The sequence below is a fragment of the Scyliorhinus torazame genome, chromosome 19 (genome assembly GCF_047496885.1).
Source record: "Scyliorhinus torazame isolate Kashiwa2021f chromosome 19, sScyTor2.1, whole genome shotgun sequence".
NCBI classification, from domain to species: Eukaryota; Metazoa; Chordata; class Chondrichthyes; order Carcharhiniformes; family Scyliorhinidae; genus Scyliorhinus; species Scyliorhinus torazame.
In genome coordinates this window covers 126,203,676-126,223,851 of record NC_092725.1, presented here as the reverse complement: position 1 = coordinate 126,223,851, position 20,176 = coordinate 126,203,676, and the positions used below count along the sequence as shown (strand labels likewise).

Sequence of the window (20,176 nt, the reverse complement as noted above, 5' to 3'; positions counted from 1 at the left end):
TTGGTCAGAAAATAAGTTGAGAAATAAATTACATTAAATTCTCAGAACGTGGGTGCATGAAAAAAAAATCAAGAGCGCGATTTACCTAAACGGGAACAAAGTCCCATAGCGAGCAAGTTTAGCCACAGCGCCGAGAAACACAAGGCTATGAAGCGTGACATAGCCTTTAAAAGAGTCTCAATGGGGAACGCACGGTCGAGACTCCTCTTGCCAGAACTCCTCAGGGTAGCGAGAGCAGGACACCAGATCTCCAAGGCCCCCAAAGCAACTCCGACCCCTCTCCCCGAGCCCCAATGCACCATGGGAGGGTCCCCAGAACCCCCCCCCCCCCCCAATAGAATGGTATCCTCCTTTATTTGGATGGCCAAGACCCCATGGATTCGTAGCACGCTTCAACAGAGAGAGGCCCAGCTGGGGGACTTGGCACTACCTAATTTGTTATTTATTATTGTCCTGCAAACATCGAAAGGGTGTGGGGGTGGCTGGAGGCGGGCCCGTTAGAGGTTCGGGTTTGGGGGCCCTGGATACTGCCCGCTTAAGTTTTCCCTCCCCGCAAAATTCACTTTGCGCCCGGTATTGGTGGCCATTCTGAGGATTTGGAGGCAGTTTCGGCAGCATTTTAAGTTGGGTTCCATGTCAATGTTGGCCCCTATTTGTAGAAACCATTAGTTTGTACTGTGTGGCTTGGACTCATCATTCAGGGCAGAAGGGATGGAGGGGTTGGAGTGGTTTGGGGACATGTTTATGAAGGGAGGTTTGTCGGTATGGAGGAGTTATTGGAGAACTTCCAGCTCCCGAGATCTGATGTATTTAGGTACTCACTGGTTCGCGGCTTTTTGCGGAAGGAAATTCCTTAATTTCCCCTGGCACCATAGCCCTCGCACGGAGCAGGCTTCATTTGAGGAAGTAAAGAGAAAGTGGGAGGGAGAACGGAATTTTTGTCAATTGCAAATGGAAGGGTTCCCCTTGAGATGCCAGCCTTCCATTTCTTTTAGGGAATTAGTCACCATCAGTTGCTGGGGGGGGGGGGGGGGGGGGAGGGGGGGTTGGTTTCTGTTTTGTTTGTTCATAGGGGTTGAGGTTGGGAGGTGTGGGTGGGTTTATTTTGTTTGCTGAATGTTACTGTTTTGTTTTACCTTGTTATAATGAAAACCTTTTCTGAATAAAAAGAAAATCTGTATGGGAACAATGATGGATTCTCTAGATTACCTTTACCCAATGAGTCAACAATGAATAGTTTTGAGTGGCAATACCTTCAATTTCGAAGAATCTGATAACACTCCTGCCACCTCAGGACAAGTTAAGGAGTATATCAGAAATAATCCACTACTATCTGAAGTTATGGCCATGGTACTTCGTGGCAAGACCGCGGGAGAAAGCCCGGAGCCATATGTTACCCGAAGATCCGAACTATCATTGCAGGCTGGTTGTCTCCACCGGGGAAGGAGGGTTCATCATTCAGCTTTAGTTAAGGGAACAGGTCCTACACCAACTTCATGAAGGTCGTTGTGGGTTGTTAAGGATGAAGGAGATATCCAGAAGCTATTTTTGATGGCCTAGGCTCGATAGCGAAATCGAGAAGTCGGGCATGTTTTCGGCATGTGCATAGGTTTAAATCCTGCCGAGCACGGTAGCACAGTGATTAGCACCGTTGTTTCACAGTGCCAGGCTCCCAGGTTTGATTCCTGGCTTTGGTCACTGCCTGTGCAGAGTCTGCACGTTCTCCGCGTGCCTACGTGGGTTTCCTCCGGGTGCTCCGGTTTCCTCCCACAAGTCCCGAAAGACGTGCTTGTTAGGGGAATTGGACATTCTGAATTCTCCCTCTGTGTACCCGAACAGGCGCAGGATTGTGGCGACTAGGAGATTTTCACAGTAACTTCATTGCAGTGTTAATGTAAGCCTACTTGTGACAATAAAGTTTTTATTATTATACTAGCGCCATTACATCCTTGGGAATGGCCAGAAGGGCCTTGGCAAAGAGTTCCTGTAGATTATGCTAGACGATTCAAAGGATGACTGTTTTTCAAAATGGTCTGAAGCCTTCGGAGAAAACAATCGTAACACTGGGTGAGGTTTTTGCAAGATTTGGTTACCCTGAACAACCTGTTCGCAACAATGGTCCACAGTCATTTCGCAGAAATTCACAAATGATCTAAAGGAGAACAGAATCCAACACATCCAATCCAGTCCTCATCATCCTGCCACAAATGGGCTAGCTGAAAGTCTTGTTCAGACAATGAAGCATTTGTTGAAGATAACTCGTGAGCAAGGATCATTATCAAAATGATTGAGCCAATTCCTGTTTTTCAATAATTTAAGTGTCCAATTCTTTTTTTCCCTTATTAAGAGGCAATTTAGCGTGGCCAATCCACCTTTGGGTTGTGGGGGTGAGGCCCACGCAGACACGGGGAGAATGTGCAAACTCCACACAGACAGTGACCCGGAGCCGGGATCGAACCTGGGTCCTCAGCGCCGTGAGGCACCAGTACTAACCATTGAGCCACCATGCCGCCCCAATTAAGCCAATTCCTGGTGAGATACAACACATTCAACAACCCAAAGTTGTCCAGCTTTATTCATGGTGAAATGTCATTCACATACATCATTTGATTTGCTGAAGCCGCCGAAGACAAAAGAGATTGTTGCAACCTGAGAACTGGGCTAAACGCAGTGCTTTTCTGAAAGATCAGGAAATGTTGTCAAGGAACTATACCACCAGTGAGAAGTGGATTCCTGACATCGTCTTAGCACAGACAAGACTGGTTTCCTATACCGTTCAAACTTGGGACGATGTAGTGTGGAGAAAACAAGCTGATCAACTTTTAGCAACAGGAACTAATTTGCCAGAGACAGAGTCAACCGAGAGTCCATGACAAACGGTGCCAAGTGAAGACCTCAACATTCCTGAGAACCTGACAATACCGGAAACAACTGTGGAAGGCAGCGCGCTAGTTGAGGACGCTTCAACACCGGATCAACCTGTAAACATGATGTTGACTCAGGGCAGCACAGTGGCGCAGTGGGATAGCCCTGCTGCCTCACAGCACTGAGGTCCCAGGTTCGATCCCAGCCCCGTGTGGAGTTTGCACATTCTCCCCGTGTCTGCGTGGGTTTCGCCCCCACAACCCAAAGATGTGCAAGGTAGGTGGATTGGCCGCACTAAAATTGACCCTTAATTGGAAAAAATGAATTGGGTACTCTTTATTTTATTTAAATTTAAGAAAAAACACAATGTTGACTTCAGTTGAGACAACTATGGAGGGCATTCAAACTAAACCAAAAACGCTGGAGGTTGCAGATAACACGAAAATGAAGAGCCTGAGGTTCGCTGACAACCACAAAGAAAGTAGCAACCCTGGAAACATCTAACTTATTAATAGTTGTGTTTATTAATTGTTCATAATGTAAATTTTAAGGGTTATGGTTAAGTGTTAAGCGTTTCATCACAGGAACCTCCGATGTAAAGTGGGAGGAAAGTCTTGTGTATTCAGGTTTGTTCCTAGTAGGACCAAGGTCACTTTAAGAGTTCAATCACATGACATATTGATGACAATTTGCATGGGCAAACGGGCAATCTGTCTTTACAGCCTGTTTAGTAAACGCCTTTCCAATAAAGCTCTTGTTTGTTTGTACCTTGGTGGTCTGCAAGCCTATCCTACTAAAATACCACACCTTTATTGGATTTATTCAAAATTAAAACATTTACAATATCGCTATCAAGCCTTTGAGTCGTACATTCATTCCTCATTAGATGTTAGCCACAGAAATTTAAGTCAACATCAAAAACATTAAAAGCAATATAATTTTTTTTTTAACCAATTATTACCTCAGAAATTAAGTTCAAACTGCCATCCATTGTTTTTCAATTCATTGAATTTTAAAATTCAATTCAAAACATTGAATGTTTCTCTCTCGCTCCCCTCCCTCCACAGATGCTGACAGACCTGCCGAGTATTTCCAGAACTTTCTGTTTTTATTGCATTGAACTTCTTACAAACTGGTTAAAAAAAAAGTCATTCGTTTTTTTTTTCAATTTTGAACAGAAAATCCAGTCTCGTGGTTCATTCTGTTAACTGAATAAACCAGCAACAAAGATTTCGAATGCCAAAGAAAGGTTTTCACGCAACGGCACGCAAAAAATGGAAAATTGCTAGATTGAATACAAAATGAATTATGGTGGGATTGTCACTGGACGAGTAATCCAGAGACCCAGGGTGAGATTCTCTGGTCCCCTAGATTCCGATTTTCAGCAGTGCCCCGTTTACTGTTGGCGGGATTCTCCCACCACTAGTCAATGGGATTTCCTGTTGAAGCCGGGAAACACGTGGGCAGGGGCGAGCTGCCAGCGGGAAAAGAGAATCCCAACGACCAGAGAATTCGGTGAACACCGGTGAACACCGCCCAGTCCATCACACGAACCTGCCTCCCATCCATTGACTCCATCTACTCCTCCCGCTGCCTGGGGAAAGCAGGCAGTATAATCAAAGATCCCTCCCACCCGGCTTACTCACTCTTCCAACTTCTTCCATCGGGCAGGAGATACAGAAGTCTGAGAACACGCACAAACAGACTCAAAAACAGCTTCTTCCCCACTGTCACCAGACTCCTAAATGGCCCTCTTATGGACTGACCTCATTAACACTACACCCTGTATGCTTCATCTGATGCCAGTGCTTATGTAGTTACATTGTATACGTTGTGTTGCCCTATTATGTATTTTCTTTTTTTCCCTTTTCTTCTCATGTACTTAATGATCTGTTGAGCTGCTCGCAGAAAAATACTTTTCACTGTACCTCGGTACACGTGACAATAAACAAATCCAATCCAAGCCACAGAGTAATGCTCTGGGGTCCTGGGTTCAAAACCCGCCACTGCAGATGGTGAAATTTGAATTCAATTAAAATCTGGAAGTAAAAGTCTGATGATCACTATGAAACCATTGTCATAAAAACCCATCAGGTTCACAAATGTCCTTTAGGGAAGGAAATCTGCCATCCTTACCTGGTCTGACCTACATGTGACTCCAGATCCACGGCAATGTGGTTGACTTTGAACTGCCCCCTTAAGGGCAGTTCTCCAGACTTGAGAAAACATGACAGTTTTGTAATTACCTACTCAGGTTTTGAATTATGAAAAATTAGATTGATTCATTATTTCAGATGGTACAACTGCACTTATCACCAAAGCATTTCTATTAAAATGGGGCATGAACAGGTGCAAATACAGCATCACAGCTTGCCATCTGGGGGCTCTGCTGCTTGGTGTGTTTGCCACTGGTAAATTCCATCTACAACAAAGGTACAGAGACAGGCTACAAACATGTTGCCAATTCTTGGGATTGAAAAATAAGGCTTTACACATCAAAGAAAACTAACAGTAATGAATTGAGTGCACTCTGTTTTCAGTTGTGTGAAAACAAATTTCGAGCAGTTGAGAGCTAATCTATATTCCCAATACAGCTGTGGTCTATGATAATAAAAATCACATTATAGGTCTCATAGTTATACAGCAACACCTGCCTGGAGGCTTCGAGAAAATAAAGATATCAGTGTAAATGGGGAGCTGGAAATGTAGGTTCAGAGATCCTTGAAACAGTAAGAATGATCTGGGCTGCTGTTGTTGTATTATCTCCGCGGCTGCAACACAACCGGTTTTGTTCCAGTGTAACTATATTCCTGCGATCAGCTCATCGAAATCATCTGTCCACAAACTCTAAAATCATTGGGATGGCCGGTAAATTGGGAAGACAAAGAAGAGTGTTCTTGAGCAGAAACTGCTGGCTAGCAATTGTAGTGGCCGTGGAATCATCATTTTAGCCACAGGCAGTAACTTCAGTAGAGGATACCTACAGGATACAGGTAAATGCACCATACAAGAATCTGACCTGAACACATATCATCATTCAGCAACTGCACCCAATGACCAAAAAAACACTGAGGCAGTGTGCAAATGCCAATATCGTGTGAATGAATATTAAGATCACATCCCCAATGGTGATGTTTATTATTTATTTAACTAACCAGAAATGCCATTAACTATGACCAGATTCCAGGGCAGCACCATGGCACAGTGGTTAGCACTTCTGCCTCACGGCGCCGAGGTCCCAGGTTCGACCCTGGCTCTGGGTCACTGTCCGTGTGGAACATAGAACATTACAGCGCAGTACAGGCCCTTCGGCCCTCGATGTTGCGCCGACCTGTGAAACCACTCTAAAGCCCATCTACACTATTCCCTTATCGTCCATATGTCTATCCAATGACCATTTGAAAGCCCTTAGTGTTGGTGTGGCCACTACTGTTGAAGGCAGGGCATTCCATTCCCATACTACTCTCTGAGTAAAGAACCTACCTCTGACAGCACGGTAGCATTGTGGATAGCACAATTGCTTCACAGCTCCAGGGTCCCAGGTTCGATTCCGGCTTGGGTCACTGTCTGTGTGGAGTCTGCACATCCTCCCCTTTTGTGCGTGGGTTTCCTCCAGGTGCTCCGGTTTCCTCCCACAGTCCAAAGATGTGCAGGTTAGGAGGATTGGCCATGCTAAATTGCCCTTAGTGTCCAAAATTGCCCTTAGTGTTGGGTGGGGTTACTGGGTTACGGGGATAGGGTGGAGGTGTTGACCTTGGGTGGGGTGCTCTTTCCAAGAGCCGGTGCAGACTCGATGGGCCAAATGGCCTCCTTCTGCACTGTAAATTCTATGAAATGACATCTGTCTTATATCTATTTCCCCTCAATTTAAAGCTATGTCCCCTCGTGCTAGACATCACCATCCGAGGAAGAAGGCTCTCACCCTATCCAATCCTCTGATCATCTTGTATGCCTCAATTAAGTCACCTCCTAACCTTCTTCTCTCCAACGAAAACAGCCTCAAGTCCCTCAGCCTTTCCTCATAAGACCTTCCCTCCATACCAGGCAACATTCTGGTAAATCTCCTCTGCACCCTTTCCAATGCTTCCACATCCTTCCTATAATGCGGCGACCAGAATTGCACGCAATACTCCAAATGCGGCCGCACCAGAGTTTTGTACAGCTGCAACATGACCTCATGGCTCCGAAACTCAATCCCTCCACCAATAAAAGCTAACACACCGTACGCCTTCTTAACAACCCTCCCAACCTGGGTGGCAACTTTCAGGGATCTATGTACATGGACACCGAGATCTCTCTGCTCATCCACGCTGCCAAGAATCTTACCATTAGCCCAGTACTCTGTCTTCCTGTTATTCCTTCCAAAATGAATCACCTCACACTTTTATGCATTAAACTCCATTTGCCACCTCTCAGCCCAGCGCTGCAGCTTATCTATGTCACTCTGTAACTTGTAACATCCGTCCGCACTGTCCACAACTCCACCGACTTTAGTATCATCTGCAAATTTACTCACCCATCCTTCTACACCCTCCTCCAGGTCATTTATAAAAATGACAAACAGCAGTGGCCCCAAAACAGATCCTTGTGGTACACCACTGGTAACTGGACTCCAGTCCGAACATTTCCCATCAACCACCACCCTTTGTCTTCTTCCAGCTAGCCAATTTCTGATCCAAACTGCTAAATCACCTTGAATCCCATGCCTCCGTATTTTCTGCCTACCGTGGGGAACCTTATCAAACGCTTTACTGAAATCCATATACACCACATCAACTGCTTTACCCTCATCCACCTGTTTGGTCACCTTCTCAAAGAACTCAATAAGGTTTGTGAGGCACGACCTACCCTTCACAAAACCGTGTTAACTATCTCTAATCAAATTATTCCTTTCCAGATGATTATACATCCTATCTCTTATAAACCTTTCCAAGATTTTGCCCACAACAGAAGTAAGGCTCACTGGTCTATAGTTACCGGGGTTGTCTCTACTCTCCTTCTTGAACAAGGGGACAACATTTGCTATCCTCCAGTCTTCTGGCACTATTCCCTTAGACAAAGATGACTTAAAGATCAAAGCCAAAGGCTCAGCAATCTCCTCCCTAGCTTCCCAGAGAATCCTAGGATAAATCCCATCCGGCCCAGGGACTTATCTATTTTCACACTTTCCAGAATTGCTAACACCTCCTCCTTATGAACCTCAAGCCCTTCTAGTATAGTAGCCCGAATCTCAGTATTCTCCTCAACAACATTGTCTTTTTCCTGTGTGAATACTGACGAAAAATATTCATTTAGCACCTCTCCTATCTCCTCGGACTCCAAGCACAACTTCCCACTACTGTCCTTGACTGGCCCTATTCTTACCTTAGTCATTCATTTATTCCTGACATATCTATAGAAAGCTTTAGGGTTATCCTTGATCCTACCTGCCAAAGACTTCTCATGTCCCCTCCTGGCTCTTCTTAGCTCTCTCTTTAAGACCTTCCTAGCTAACTTGTAACTCTCGAGCGCCCTAACTGAACCTTCATGTCTCATGCACATTCTCCCTGTGTCTGTGTGGGTTTCGCCCCCACAACCCAAAGATGTGCAGGCTAGGTGGATTGGCCACGCTAAATTGCCCCTTAATTGGAAAAAATGAATTGGGTACTCTAAATTTATAAATAAAATAGCTATGACTGGATTCCCATTTCGGTATATGTGCCTAATGCATTGGCTGGCACTGAACAATAAGAACTGTGTGACAACGCAATGTGTTTACCTCAACATCATAATCACTGCATTTTGAAGAAAATGCTTTCTTTCCTGGAGCTATGAATTTTCTCTTTTTTTTTAAAAAAGAATATGATTAAGATCTGTTATTTTAGATCTTTAAAACAGCCTGTGCAGCTGATCAAGTATTGCACGACATACATTTGATTTGAATTAACTTCTTTGTTATACACATGTTAGAATCACTTATCACGTTGTTGCACTTTTTCAGTAATACAATTGTTATGTCTTCACTCGTATCCCTTTTACATATTTTTAATTTAAACTCAGGACATGGTAACAACGTTATTTAATTTACTTGATAAGCACACACCCAAATCAGTATTTATTTCCTTATAATTGGATGGGTGTCCCAATACATACAATGGGGCTTTCAAGACAAGGCTCGAGGGGCTAAATGCCTAATCCTGATCTTGTGTTCCTAAATTACATAATTGTAAGCACAGAAGTGAAGTCAACATCTAGTTACTGGAAATGGTCAAATCAATTAATTAAGAAAAAATGTCAAACTTGAAAGCTTAGTACAGATGCAAGATAGAAAACTAATAATACTCTACTTAGTATGTTAGCTTCTGCTAAACAGTGGAGAATGCCTCCTTAATAATGCACAGGATATACATTCAGTCCCATAGCAATCATTCATATTTATGAGAACTATATTGCCGGGTAGCACGGTGGCGCAGTGGTTAGCACTGCTGCCTCACACCGACGAGGACACGTGTTTGATCCCGGCTCTGGGTCACTGTCCGTGTGGAGTTTGCACATTCTCCCCGTGTTTGTGTGGGTCTCATACCCACAATCCAAAGATGTGCAGGGTAGGTGGATTGGCCACGCTAAAATTGTCCCTTAATTGGAAACATTTTAAAAAGAACTATATTGTCATGACTGTTACACACTGATGGAGTCGTGACAAGTGTGATTAGAAGGACATTTATAATAAGCAAATGTTTTGTTGTTCCAGGACATTCTTCATTCACAAAAATCGTATACTTATGTTTTATGTTTCTAAATGCCCACTGGAACAGCAGGGGCCGGATTCTTCACCCCGCCGCATTCCTGCCCCGACCCGCCGGCCGGATTTTCCATTACGCTGGCCTGTCAATGGGGTTTCCCATGGTGGGGCAGCCCAATGCTGCTGGGAAATCCCCGCTGCGCCGGCAAAACAGGGAATCCCGCCGGCAGAGAATCCCGCCCCAGAACCTTGTGCACAGATATATAAAGAGTCTGATGGAACAAATATTTTGATTTATTGTTTCTATTTTGACTCTTTATTCCCCCTAACCTCCTCCTTTACTGAACTAGAAATTCCTGACAGACAGCAGTTCCAGAGGAACTAGAACCTGTTATCAAGTGGCTATTCTTCAAGCAGGGACATCACAACTGAGTCCATTTCAGTCTTGTGTCCACTTTGCGTAGATTCCAGATATTAGGAATGGGAACCTTTGCCAGTCGTTCCATCCCGAATGCACCATTTCAATCAGTGCTAAATTTTTCTTTTATTACTTTATCAGAGTTACAAGGCCAGAGCTCGGAGTGTGCACAGGGGCAAACCCCTAATCCAGCTCCTTGCCTGCTCCAAAAAACAATTCAAATTGAATCCAATTCATGGTCCCCACAAGAGAGAAATACCAGATCCAGGTATTACATCTGATCTCACGCTCTTCTTAAGACAAAAGGCTGAGAAGCGATCACTTGATCTTAGCCAAAAGGCCAAGAAGCGAGCAATCAGTGCTAAGTTACCCGCAGTGTGAATCTAAATCGACCTAAATCGACCAATTTTGTTTTCAGTTCCTCCATCTTATAGTGGTCAAAACGGCAAACTTGTCATTATGTGCCACACTGCTTATTGTTTGCTTCCCCGAACTTACAGCTGAGCTCCATATAATTCTCAAAATTGTTGACATCTTGGAATATACGTATTGGTACAGTTTATATTTTAGAGGTGTGCTGAGTCACACTAGGAACCTGCGACGCTTGCAAAAATAATACAAAGCTCTCCTTTAGATTAAGATTTATTTTTAATTTGTATATGGCTTGCTAATCCTGGCAAATGAACAGACAGCACTTCATTGCTGAGATTTTTTTTAAACGAAAGAAAAGCTCCCTCAGTTCCATTTGTGTATCTTCTATCAATTTTGATTAAGTTTAGAAAACATCATGCAAGATGATGATGGGAAATGTGTAGCAAGAAATGAATGGCAGGAACAGACAGAGTGAGAGGTTCCTTCATCTCATAACTACCAGGGATTGAATGAATAAAATCAATTTCATGCAGATCATTTCCAATTTGTTAATATTGACAACTTTACTCGCTGAAGTTAACAATATGGAGAATCTTGCATGTTCCTTCCAGCAGCCAACTTTTTTTTAAAATTACTATAGTGATTAACTAAAATTCAATGAAGTATAGGAAATAGCTTCTCAGCTCAGGCACCAAAATGGACAGATAGCTATCAAATTTGCAGAATTAGCATAAGCAGAGGGTCTAATTTTCAATTGGATTTGGAATTCCAATGATGTTCACCTTACCCAAAATTTGCTACCACAAAAAGTTGGGGGATAACAAAATTAAAATGACTGAGTTACTTGACCTTTGTTCAGAAACTGTGGTGTAGTGGTAATGTCACTGGACTCAGAAGCCCAGGCTAATGCTCTGGGGACACAGGTTCAAACCCCAGCACGGCAGCTGGTGGAATTTCAATTCAAGTCATATTAAATTCTTGGACTTGAAGCTAGAAAGCAATAAAAATATTATTGATTGTCGTTCACAAAAAAATGATCTGATTCACTGAAGTCCTTTTGGGAAGGAAATCTACCATCTTTACCTGGTCTGGCCTACATGCCACTCCAGATCCACAGCAGTGTGGTTGATTCTTAACTGCTCTCAGGGGCAATTGGGGATGGACAGCAAATGCTGGCATTGCCTGCGTTACCCACATCCCCTGAACAAATCATTTAAGAAGCCTGATCTGAGCTTTCATTCAGGCTTAAATACCTTCAAGCTACAACTGAAATTAAATGAAATGAAAATCGCTTATTGTCACAAGTAGGCTTCAAATGAAGTGACTGTGAAAAGCCCCTAGTCGCCACATTCCGGCGCCTGTTTGGGGAGGCTGTTACGGGAATTGAACCGTGCTGCTGGCCTGCCTTGGTCTGCTTTCAAAGCCAGCGATTTAGCCCTGTGCTAAATGGCCCCTGTTCAACTGACCAATATCAGTCAAGGTACCTTAGAAGGATAGTAACCTTGTCAAATAAACTACGCCAACTCTAATGGCGAACATAGAGCAACATTAATGGGTGGTATGGAAGAGTCCATGATTCACACTTTCTTGACTGAAGGCACCGTGGGACTAGCAATGATGGTGAAATGAAGAATTTAACGAACAAGAGCAAATCCACTCAGAATAACAGATTGCCACAATTTTATAGAATCCCCCAAGGGGATAAAATCAGATGCTAGTTCTGGTCTTCACATTACAGAAAGGATATTGAGGCAGTGGAGAGAGGTCAAAAAAGATTTACAATAAGGACACTGTGAGGTCTCCTGACTGACAGATGGCCTGGTGGAGGTCTTACGAAAGCGTTTGAGCAGCGAGGCGCAGAGGAAATGTTTCCACTTGTGGGAGTATTTCAAATACTAAAGGCCATAAATATAATATAATCATCAATAAATCTGATACAAATTCAGGAGGAAATTCTCTATCCGGAGAGTGCAGAGAATCTGCAGCGAGGAGCTCGCTACCACAAGGAATAGTTGAGTTGAATCACATCGATGCACTTAAGGGAAAGCTAGATAAACACACAAGGGTGAAAGGAATAGGAGATTATGCTGATAGACTTAAGACGAAGAGGAGTGGGAGATTCTTGTGGCTTGTGTGGATCGACTTCAGCATGAATCAAATGGTCTGTTTGTGTGCTGTAAATTGGATGTAATAAGAGCACTTTAAATGCAACCATTACACACAATACAATCTTCCATATATTAGTGATAGTGGGTGCCCGAGTTACAGGAATAAATTATTTCAGTAACAGCACAAAATGATAGAAACTGTCAAATTCCGCAGTGATTTCTCTTAGCAGCAGATTTTCATCCACCACAGTAAAGTTCAAAATTGATATTTTTTAGTGCTAAGAGTTGCAAACGTTTTCCATACATGAATCTGTTACTGTTAAACACTACCAAAACATTACATTTCATTTAAAAAAGTCATCAGTGACTTTTGAATGACTAGCTATTCCAACCTTGCAAAGCTCAGTTTCAACACGGATTGTCCCAAACCCATTTTCTCCCATAAGGAAGAGTTCCCCCTGAAAAGCAGACGAATGGCTATGTAACCTTGCATCCTATTTTGTTTATCCCCATTTGGTTGGCTTTCGAAAAATGGCACTTTCACCAGTCCTGCAGCATTGGAACCATCTTGTTTCAGAATCTGTCTCTATTCATCCCTATATCTTCAATAATCAAATGTTTACCTAGCTCTTCTGTGAAGGGATTAACTGACACAGTACCAACAACATTACCTACCAGCCAAGAGAATATTTAAAAAACAAACTCTTCTTTCTTTTTTCTTCTATAACTGGAGGTCGCATTATCTTGGCTTCCCAAATTAATGTGGCCTTTAAATCTTCTTCCTCCAAAGGAAACAATTTTAGTTTTGCAACTGAAGGCTGGTGAACCATGCAAACCAAATAGGCGGTAGCCTTGGCCCTGACTCTGTATTAGGTTAGCTGATCTCCACTGGACCATCAACACTGGCACCAGCATCTTCCCTTCCCTAATCCAGAACAATCACCCATGGTCCCCACTCCTGATTAATATTCCGCTATCTCAGCTGAAAATACACATGTGGCGACGCTTGACAAGGACATGATTGAGCTCAGTTGTGATGCATCTCCAGGGAAAATGCCTGTTCAACACACACCTAGACTCGCACATGAGAAATGGACAGTTGTGCTGGACACAAGTAGAGGCCACCCATGGGGCGAGAAATCAGTGCCTGCATTACGGGATGGGGGGGGGTGGAGATAAATAGGAAAACAAAAAATGTCCAATACTAACACAAGAAAAAAATGGCACTTACCCATTTTCTAGGTCTACCCCTGGGTCGCTTCTCACCAGTGGGCTCAGCTTTCTACAAAGGAATTGGGGAAAACAATGTTATCTCCATATTTTGAAGTACTGCGTTAAAGTTGTCCTGTCACAACCTAAACACCCATGTTCGCATGCATCAATTATAAGCATGAAACATTACTTTGTTACTCTTATGGGGTGTTCACAATTCAACTTCATGGTTCCCAACAAGTGAGCGTATTAATTGACCAGGCCACTGAATCATTTCAGTTCCCCCCCCCCCCCCCCCCACCCCCCAGCAAAAGAAGAAAAGCGCCAAGACAATTCATTTCCTAAATGAACTATGCTTTACTGTCTAGTTGAGCAATTTTGAGATATTAGCAACTATCTGACCCCCTGTACAACAAGGAGCACTTGGTCCTTTATTTACATACACTAATAGATTGGCTGCGTGGCCGATCAGGGAGGACCAGATGTGTGGAGAAATTACATCCAACATCTCTTTTACTATGCAAGTGAGTAATTTGCTCAGAAGTACTTTGACGTTTTAAATTAAGAGGACAAAGGTCCTTGGCCCCAAATTACCATTTGTACAGGCAGTAGGTTAATCTGATCAAATTCAGCAGGGTGATTAATTTTCACAGGCGAGCCTATGATGTCTAAAACTAAATGGATCTTCTAAGTAAGTCTTAACTCTAACAGTTAACAATTAACATGTGGATTTGCAAGTCACCTGAACTCCAGGGCTATTAAAGTACTTGAAACAAGGAGACAATTGATATGGGATCTGAACCAAGAAAGGTGGAGCTTTGAGCTGTACCTTTGTACGTTGCTATGCTGGGCACAGAGGAAATTAAACCTGTGTAGTTGAAGGCAATTAACAAGACAAGACCTGTTTAAATAATTTAATGGATATAAGGTGTTCCTTAGGCATCCTCCCTTTGTTAAGTAATAATATATATATACCCTGGAAAGGGTATCTGCCTTTCAAAATGATACAGTTATACATCAAGATAGACCATGTCAAAGGTTCAGGTTAGGGGAGTAATTGATGGTGTACAGGATAGATAGCTGTTGCTAGAGATTATGTAACATTACCACAATGGTACATGCATTTATATTTCATCACAGCGGTCAAAATAATGCGTTACTTTACAATGCCTAGAACTTGATGTATTAAATGTGACGTTATAGAAATTAGATGGACTCTGAAAGCACCTCCCCTGTTTCGGTTCGTGAAAGTGTTTAACTGCTTTTTATTTTATTGGCACTAAGTTATTGAATGTTTAACGAAAATATAGTTGTGTCTGACTGGGTTTAATTTTGAAAAATGACGCAGATTCTAATCCAGAAAGCCAAGGTTAAACATTAATCACAATTTCTTCCAGGACAAGGACTGTTAAGCTAATGACACTAATAACCTTGCGTCTGCAAAGCTGAAGTGAAAATGACACATTTCTGAAAAAAACTCTGTGCGGTGATTGTAACATAGAGTCCAATTAAGGAAGTATTCTTTCTTTACCCGGCTTATCATGTTTTGTATTATCGATCTCCCAGATAAGTGCAGATTTCTTCCATATACTGGACTTTATCAGCATCAAAAACAAGTGTTTCTGACGTTTTTTCCTTCAACTTCCATTTTACCAGGGGTTCGGAAATGTAGAAAAGCATGTACTAAGCTACCATTGTTTCCTTTTCATTTATCAGCTTCTTCGAATTAAAAGTACAGGTCAACACCATATCTTAGTTTCTCTATATCCATTCCAATTACAAACACTCAGGTTTTTGAACCAAGGCTCAATTAGAAGAACATATCACACCTCCTGATTTCTGGGAACATTTGAGTTCAAGGTAAACATGAATGAAAACAATATCAAGAGGAATTAGCCAAACAGTAACTATCGTTGTGAGAGAGTTACAGTGAATTGAGATTCACACACCATTTTTGTTTAAAACGAGGTTTCAAACAAACAAATAATCATACACACACACCATGCCTCAACCTTTGTTAGTTTCTTCATGGCAATATTTAATGACATGATATACATGCCCTCATAATTGCCTCAACAAAACCCATTTTGGAACAGCATGCATTTAATTATAGTGCCCTGTTCAAAAGTGCCCTTCTGTTCTAGATTTTCCTCTTTCATAGCCATAATACGTTTTGCTTAGCTGAAGCATTTTTGTTAATTTAATAACTAACATTGTTAAAAACTAGGTGCAAGAGAACTGTTACAGTCAATATAAACCATATGGGTTTTTCAGTAAATGGGTACTTAGAACTTATGTTGTCATATTTAACTTCTATCCTGTTAATATTTCACAGGGATGAAAAACAGAATTACACTTTTTAAAAAACATTTTCCTGACTATTAACAATCTTTCATAGTTTCCTGCCTGGCGATGTCCAGTTTCTAAAGTTTTCTCTTAATTTAGAGTATCCAATTTTTTTCCAATTAAGGGGCAATTTAGCATGGCTAATCCATCTACTCTGCACATCTTTGGGTTGTGGGGATGAGACCCACACAGATATGGGGAGAATGTGCAAACTCCACACGGTTAGTGACCCAGGGCCGGGATCGAACCTGGGACCTCGGCGCCGTGAAGCAGCAGTGCTAACCACTGCGCCACCCTGTCCAGCATCTAAAGTGGTGTCAAATTCAGAAACTATAAAATTTTGCTCATTAGCATTTGACATTATTAACAACTCAACATCCTACTGAATTTATAATGGACAAAAAGCACAGGCCACGCTAATTCTTGCTGAGCAAAGGTTGCAGCTAAGAATCAGATGTTTCTTCCGATGGAATAAGCTATATTGTCATGAAACGCTGATAATCAGTGCAGCACACTTGACAGGTCTTAATAGTGAGAAACAGCAAAAGAAATGTTTCCCCTTTCAAAAAGGTACTCAGCTTCCTCAAAACTGAAACAGAAAATGATTCTTCCTATGGGAAGCGGTCATGGTCTCTCTGGTTAAAAACTTGGACTCCACTCCTGACACAGCAAGCTGCAGGAAATGTGATTCAAACAACACAAATTACCAAAATGGTGCAAATCCTCTGATAATCGGGATGAATGATGGAGCTCATTTGTAAACTGGATTCTGATAAATGATTGAACTCATTTGTAAAACTAGTCTTCGAAGTGTGGCTAATGTTCTGAAATGTTTCCAAGTTAATCTCACCTTTTGAGCTGCTTTAGAGGGACCCTTGTTTTTGCTTCCTTTTGGTCTTCCCCGAGGTCGTTTAGGCGTAGGTGGTCCCGTTGGTTCCTATAATTTAATACGGAACAGTGGCCAGTTAAACACAGACCTAAGGAACTCTAGGTTTCAATACATTAAATTTATTTTTGAATGTGCACAAACAAAACCGCACAAGTTCAACACAGAAAACTGGTGCTTGGAAGCAATCTACACTTTGGTGGGATCTGTTTGCCCATATGTTTTAATTGTGGAAAATACTAAATCAAATTACACTTTTCGTAACAACCCTATGTTTAAGTTATACATATTCCCAAGACATTAGTCACCTCTTAAATCACTGTTGTGAATATGAATCTTCACAATAACAATTGTTGTTTAATAGGTGTCTGAATGTTTTATTGGTAAAATAGATGTGACCTGTGCAGAACATGTAAGTGGACTTAACCAAATAGGGCAAACTGATGTTTTAAAAGTTTCCAAGAGAAGAGTAACTGATTTTAATGTACATTGCACTATACTCCAAACAGCCTGATGCTGCAAGCTACTTCTATTTTAAATGCTGTAAAGTGACCATTTACCAAAGTAATAGTGTTGGGGAAGTATTCCAGAGAGTAACGCTGCAACCTTGCGCGCTTCGCCAGCAGCTTTTTTTCCCCAACAACTCGGAGACATTTAATAAAAGAAGAGAACGTGTCAAATCCAAACGGAAGGAAAAGGCTTGTGCAGGCATTTGTTTGCTGTTTAAATAAACCACTGCCCCGCAGCTTCCATGATCCGGGCACACACCATATTAGAAAACAGCCGATCCTTACAGGACGCCTGCTTACTATATCTAAAGCAACCAACAATGGAAATAAGGTCCAAAAATTGTGTGTGTGTGTGTGTGTGAGGGGGGGGGGGGGCGGGGGCACATTTAGTTAATTCGGACCGGCACAAAAGCTGTGGCTTTGAAAAGCACTGTGCCCAGTGACTAAAGAAAATACAAGTGCCTCGCTCTTGGTATGGGCAATCTGGAAATATTCCATTTGCATAAAATAAGGTCCATTAGTACAGTCCTGAAAGTGTTGGGAAAAGGGGGCATTTTCTCCCGCTGAAACGGTGCAGCTCAGCGTAACATGAGGAAATATTTTCTGCAACATAAAAAAAATCATGGGAAAATAAACCTTTGTTGAGCCACGTAGGGAGAGAGAGGGAGAGGGAGAGAAAGGGCGAGTGTGTGTGTGTGTGTGTCCCACAAGACATCAAATTAGGCGGGATTTTCGGATTCCTTTTTTTTTTAAATGGATGATTCTTAAAAAACAGGGGGGGGGGGGTGGAAATAGCCGCCAATACAGGGAGTCCCAAACGCCTTCGAGGAGACAGATGTGCAACAGGTTCCTCCGGTCACCATCCTTCATTCATGTTTTTATTCGCGCGTTTTGTTTTATTATTGTTGTTGATTACACTCGGCAGCCCGATTTAACGTTACAGTCACCCAGAGGTCACTGTTGCTGAAAGCGTCTCCTAACCCACATTAAACACATCCAGTGGCGATTGCTCCCGGTGAACATTGGCTAACAGCATGGGCAGCATCCCCAGTGCAAGGACTGCACTGGAGGCAAAGGGACAGAGAGGTGGGGGGGGGGTCCCCATTGCAGGGGGGGGGGGGGGTCCCATTGCAAGGACTGCACTGGAGGCAGAGGGACAGAGAGGGGGGTCCCATTGCAAGGGCTGCACTGGAGGCAGGGGGGGGGGGCCCATTGCAGGGGGGGGGTCCCATTGCAAGGACTGCACTGGAGGCAGAGGGACAGGGAGGGGGGGGGGTCCCATTGCAAGGACTGCACTGGAGGCAGAGGGGGGGGGGGTCCCATTGCAAGGACTGCACTGGAGGCAGAGGGGGTGAGGGTGGCAACTGCACAGCCAGAGCACCAAGACAACAAGTCCCGCTCCTCATCCTGGATTCCCCCCATTCCGTTAAGAAAGAGGACAACTTTTCACCCCCGCCCCCCCCCCCCCAGCATAATACTGACTTGCTGCTGTTTCTTGGGTCTTCCCCGACCTCTCTTCTGCGGTGTCTCTGCAGGTTGTTCCGGGGGAGTCGAGGACTGACTCGGTCCTTCACCTCTTGTGCTCATTGTGCCTTCTGACAATCTCTGGCGCTTTCCAACAGGTTAACACAAGAAGCAAGAAACACCGGACGTCCTGGTGTTGGATATGATGAGGAGGAGGCAAGAGAGAGAGAGAGAGGGGGGGAAAAGAAATGGAGGTGGGAATGGGAGCGAGGGAGGGGAAAGGGTGGTGGATGGTGGCAGGGGTAAGAAACTAGGGCAACAATTTATTTGCAGGATGCTGCAAGTGGGTACCGTTGGTTTTTTTTGGTTTTGTTTTAAGTACCCCTTCTGTTGTAATCTTGTAACGAGAATTAGGTGTGCGTTTAGCCAGTTAGAATCAGCCCGGGACAGCACACGCTGAAACCAGTTTAAAAAATGACCATACTTGTAAGTTGGGGGTGGGGTGCGGGGGGGGGGGGGGGGGGGGGGGAGAGGAGGAGCAGTCGGTACAGGAGTTTGAATGAAAGGGAGAATTATTGGGGGTTGTTATTCTTCTACAGCCCACGGATGTGAGAATGGGTTAACCCCCCTCCCCCGAAAAAAAACACCTTTCCCCCTGGTTGGAAAAAAGATGAGGGAGGGGGGGGGGGGGGAGTGGGATGGAGTGGGGAAGGTGGTGGGGTTGAGAAAGAGAAAAAAAGGGGGAGGAATAGGAGAAGGAGGAAGGGGGGGGGGGGGGGGAAGAGAGGCAGGACGAAGAGAAGCAGCGATCAGTTCGGACAAGAGCCAGATTAAACATTACGAGTTCACCAACACTGGGGGAATGTCAGCCAGAGCCAGGGGAGCTCACGTGTCCCAGGCTCGGGCACTCTGTAACAAAGCTTCCTCTGAATGGCTGAACTCCAGCAGGTTATTTAAATACACACACATCCACACACCGTCAGAATCAGCGCACAACGTCCCCGAGAGGGGGAGAGTGCTTTGCCGAGTCCAACGTTAAATGTGCACGGTCCAACCAGAATTGCAAAGTCTAGGCTCGGTGCCTCTTGCTGCAATCTGCTGCTATCATTGACCCAGCATTTAGGGGGGGGGGGGGGGTAATCGCTGTACAAAGGGCACGGCAGTGTGTGTGTGTGTGTCTCCCTCTATCCTTCCAACGCACATCAAATCGAAAATTGGCATGCAAAAAAACTACTCACAATTTTACTCAGTCAGCAATTTGCTGATTTCATCACC

At 43.5% G+C, this 20,176-nt stretch overlaps 1 protein-coding gene across 2 annotated transcripts in view; it reads right to left on the bottom strand.

Annotated features, from left to right (window-relative positions):
* The window catches only part of hmga2 (high mobility group AT-hook 2), a 193,475-nt gene extending 173,658 nt beyond the window's left edge, over window positions 1–19,817 (bottom strand). Inside the window, exons 1-3 of one of the 2 annotated variants that reach the window (XM_072485181.1) lie at window positions 18,920–19,817; window positions 16,893–16,979; window positions 13,716–13,766 (exon numbers count right to left, since the gene is read on the bottom strand). In XM_072485181.1, coding sequence (XP_072341282.1) covers window positions 13,716–13,766; window positions 16,893–16,979; window positions 18,920–19,024 — 243 coding nt within the window. In that variant the 5' untranslated portion in view covers window positions 19,025–19,817. The remainder of the gene's footprint in view (window positions 1–13,715; window positions 13,767–16,892; window positions 16,980–18,919) is intronic. The other variant, XM_072485180.1, reaches the window with a different exon arrangement.
* Between the last annotated feature and the right edge of the window lie 359 nt (window positions 19,818–20,176).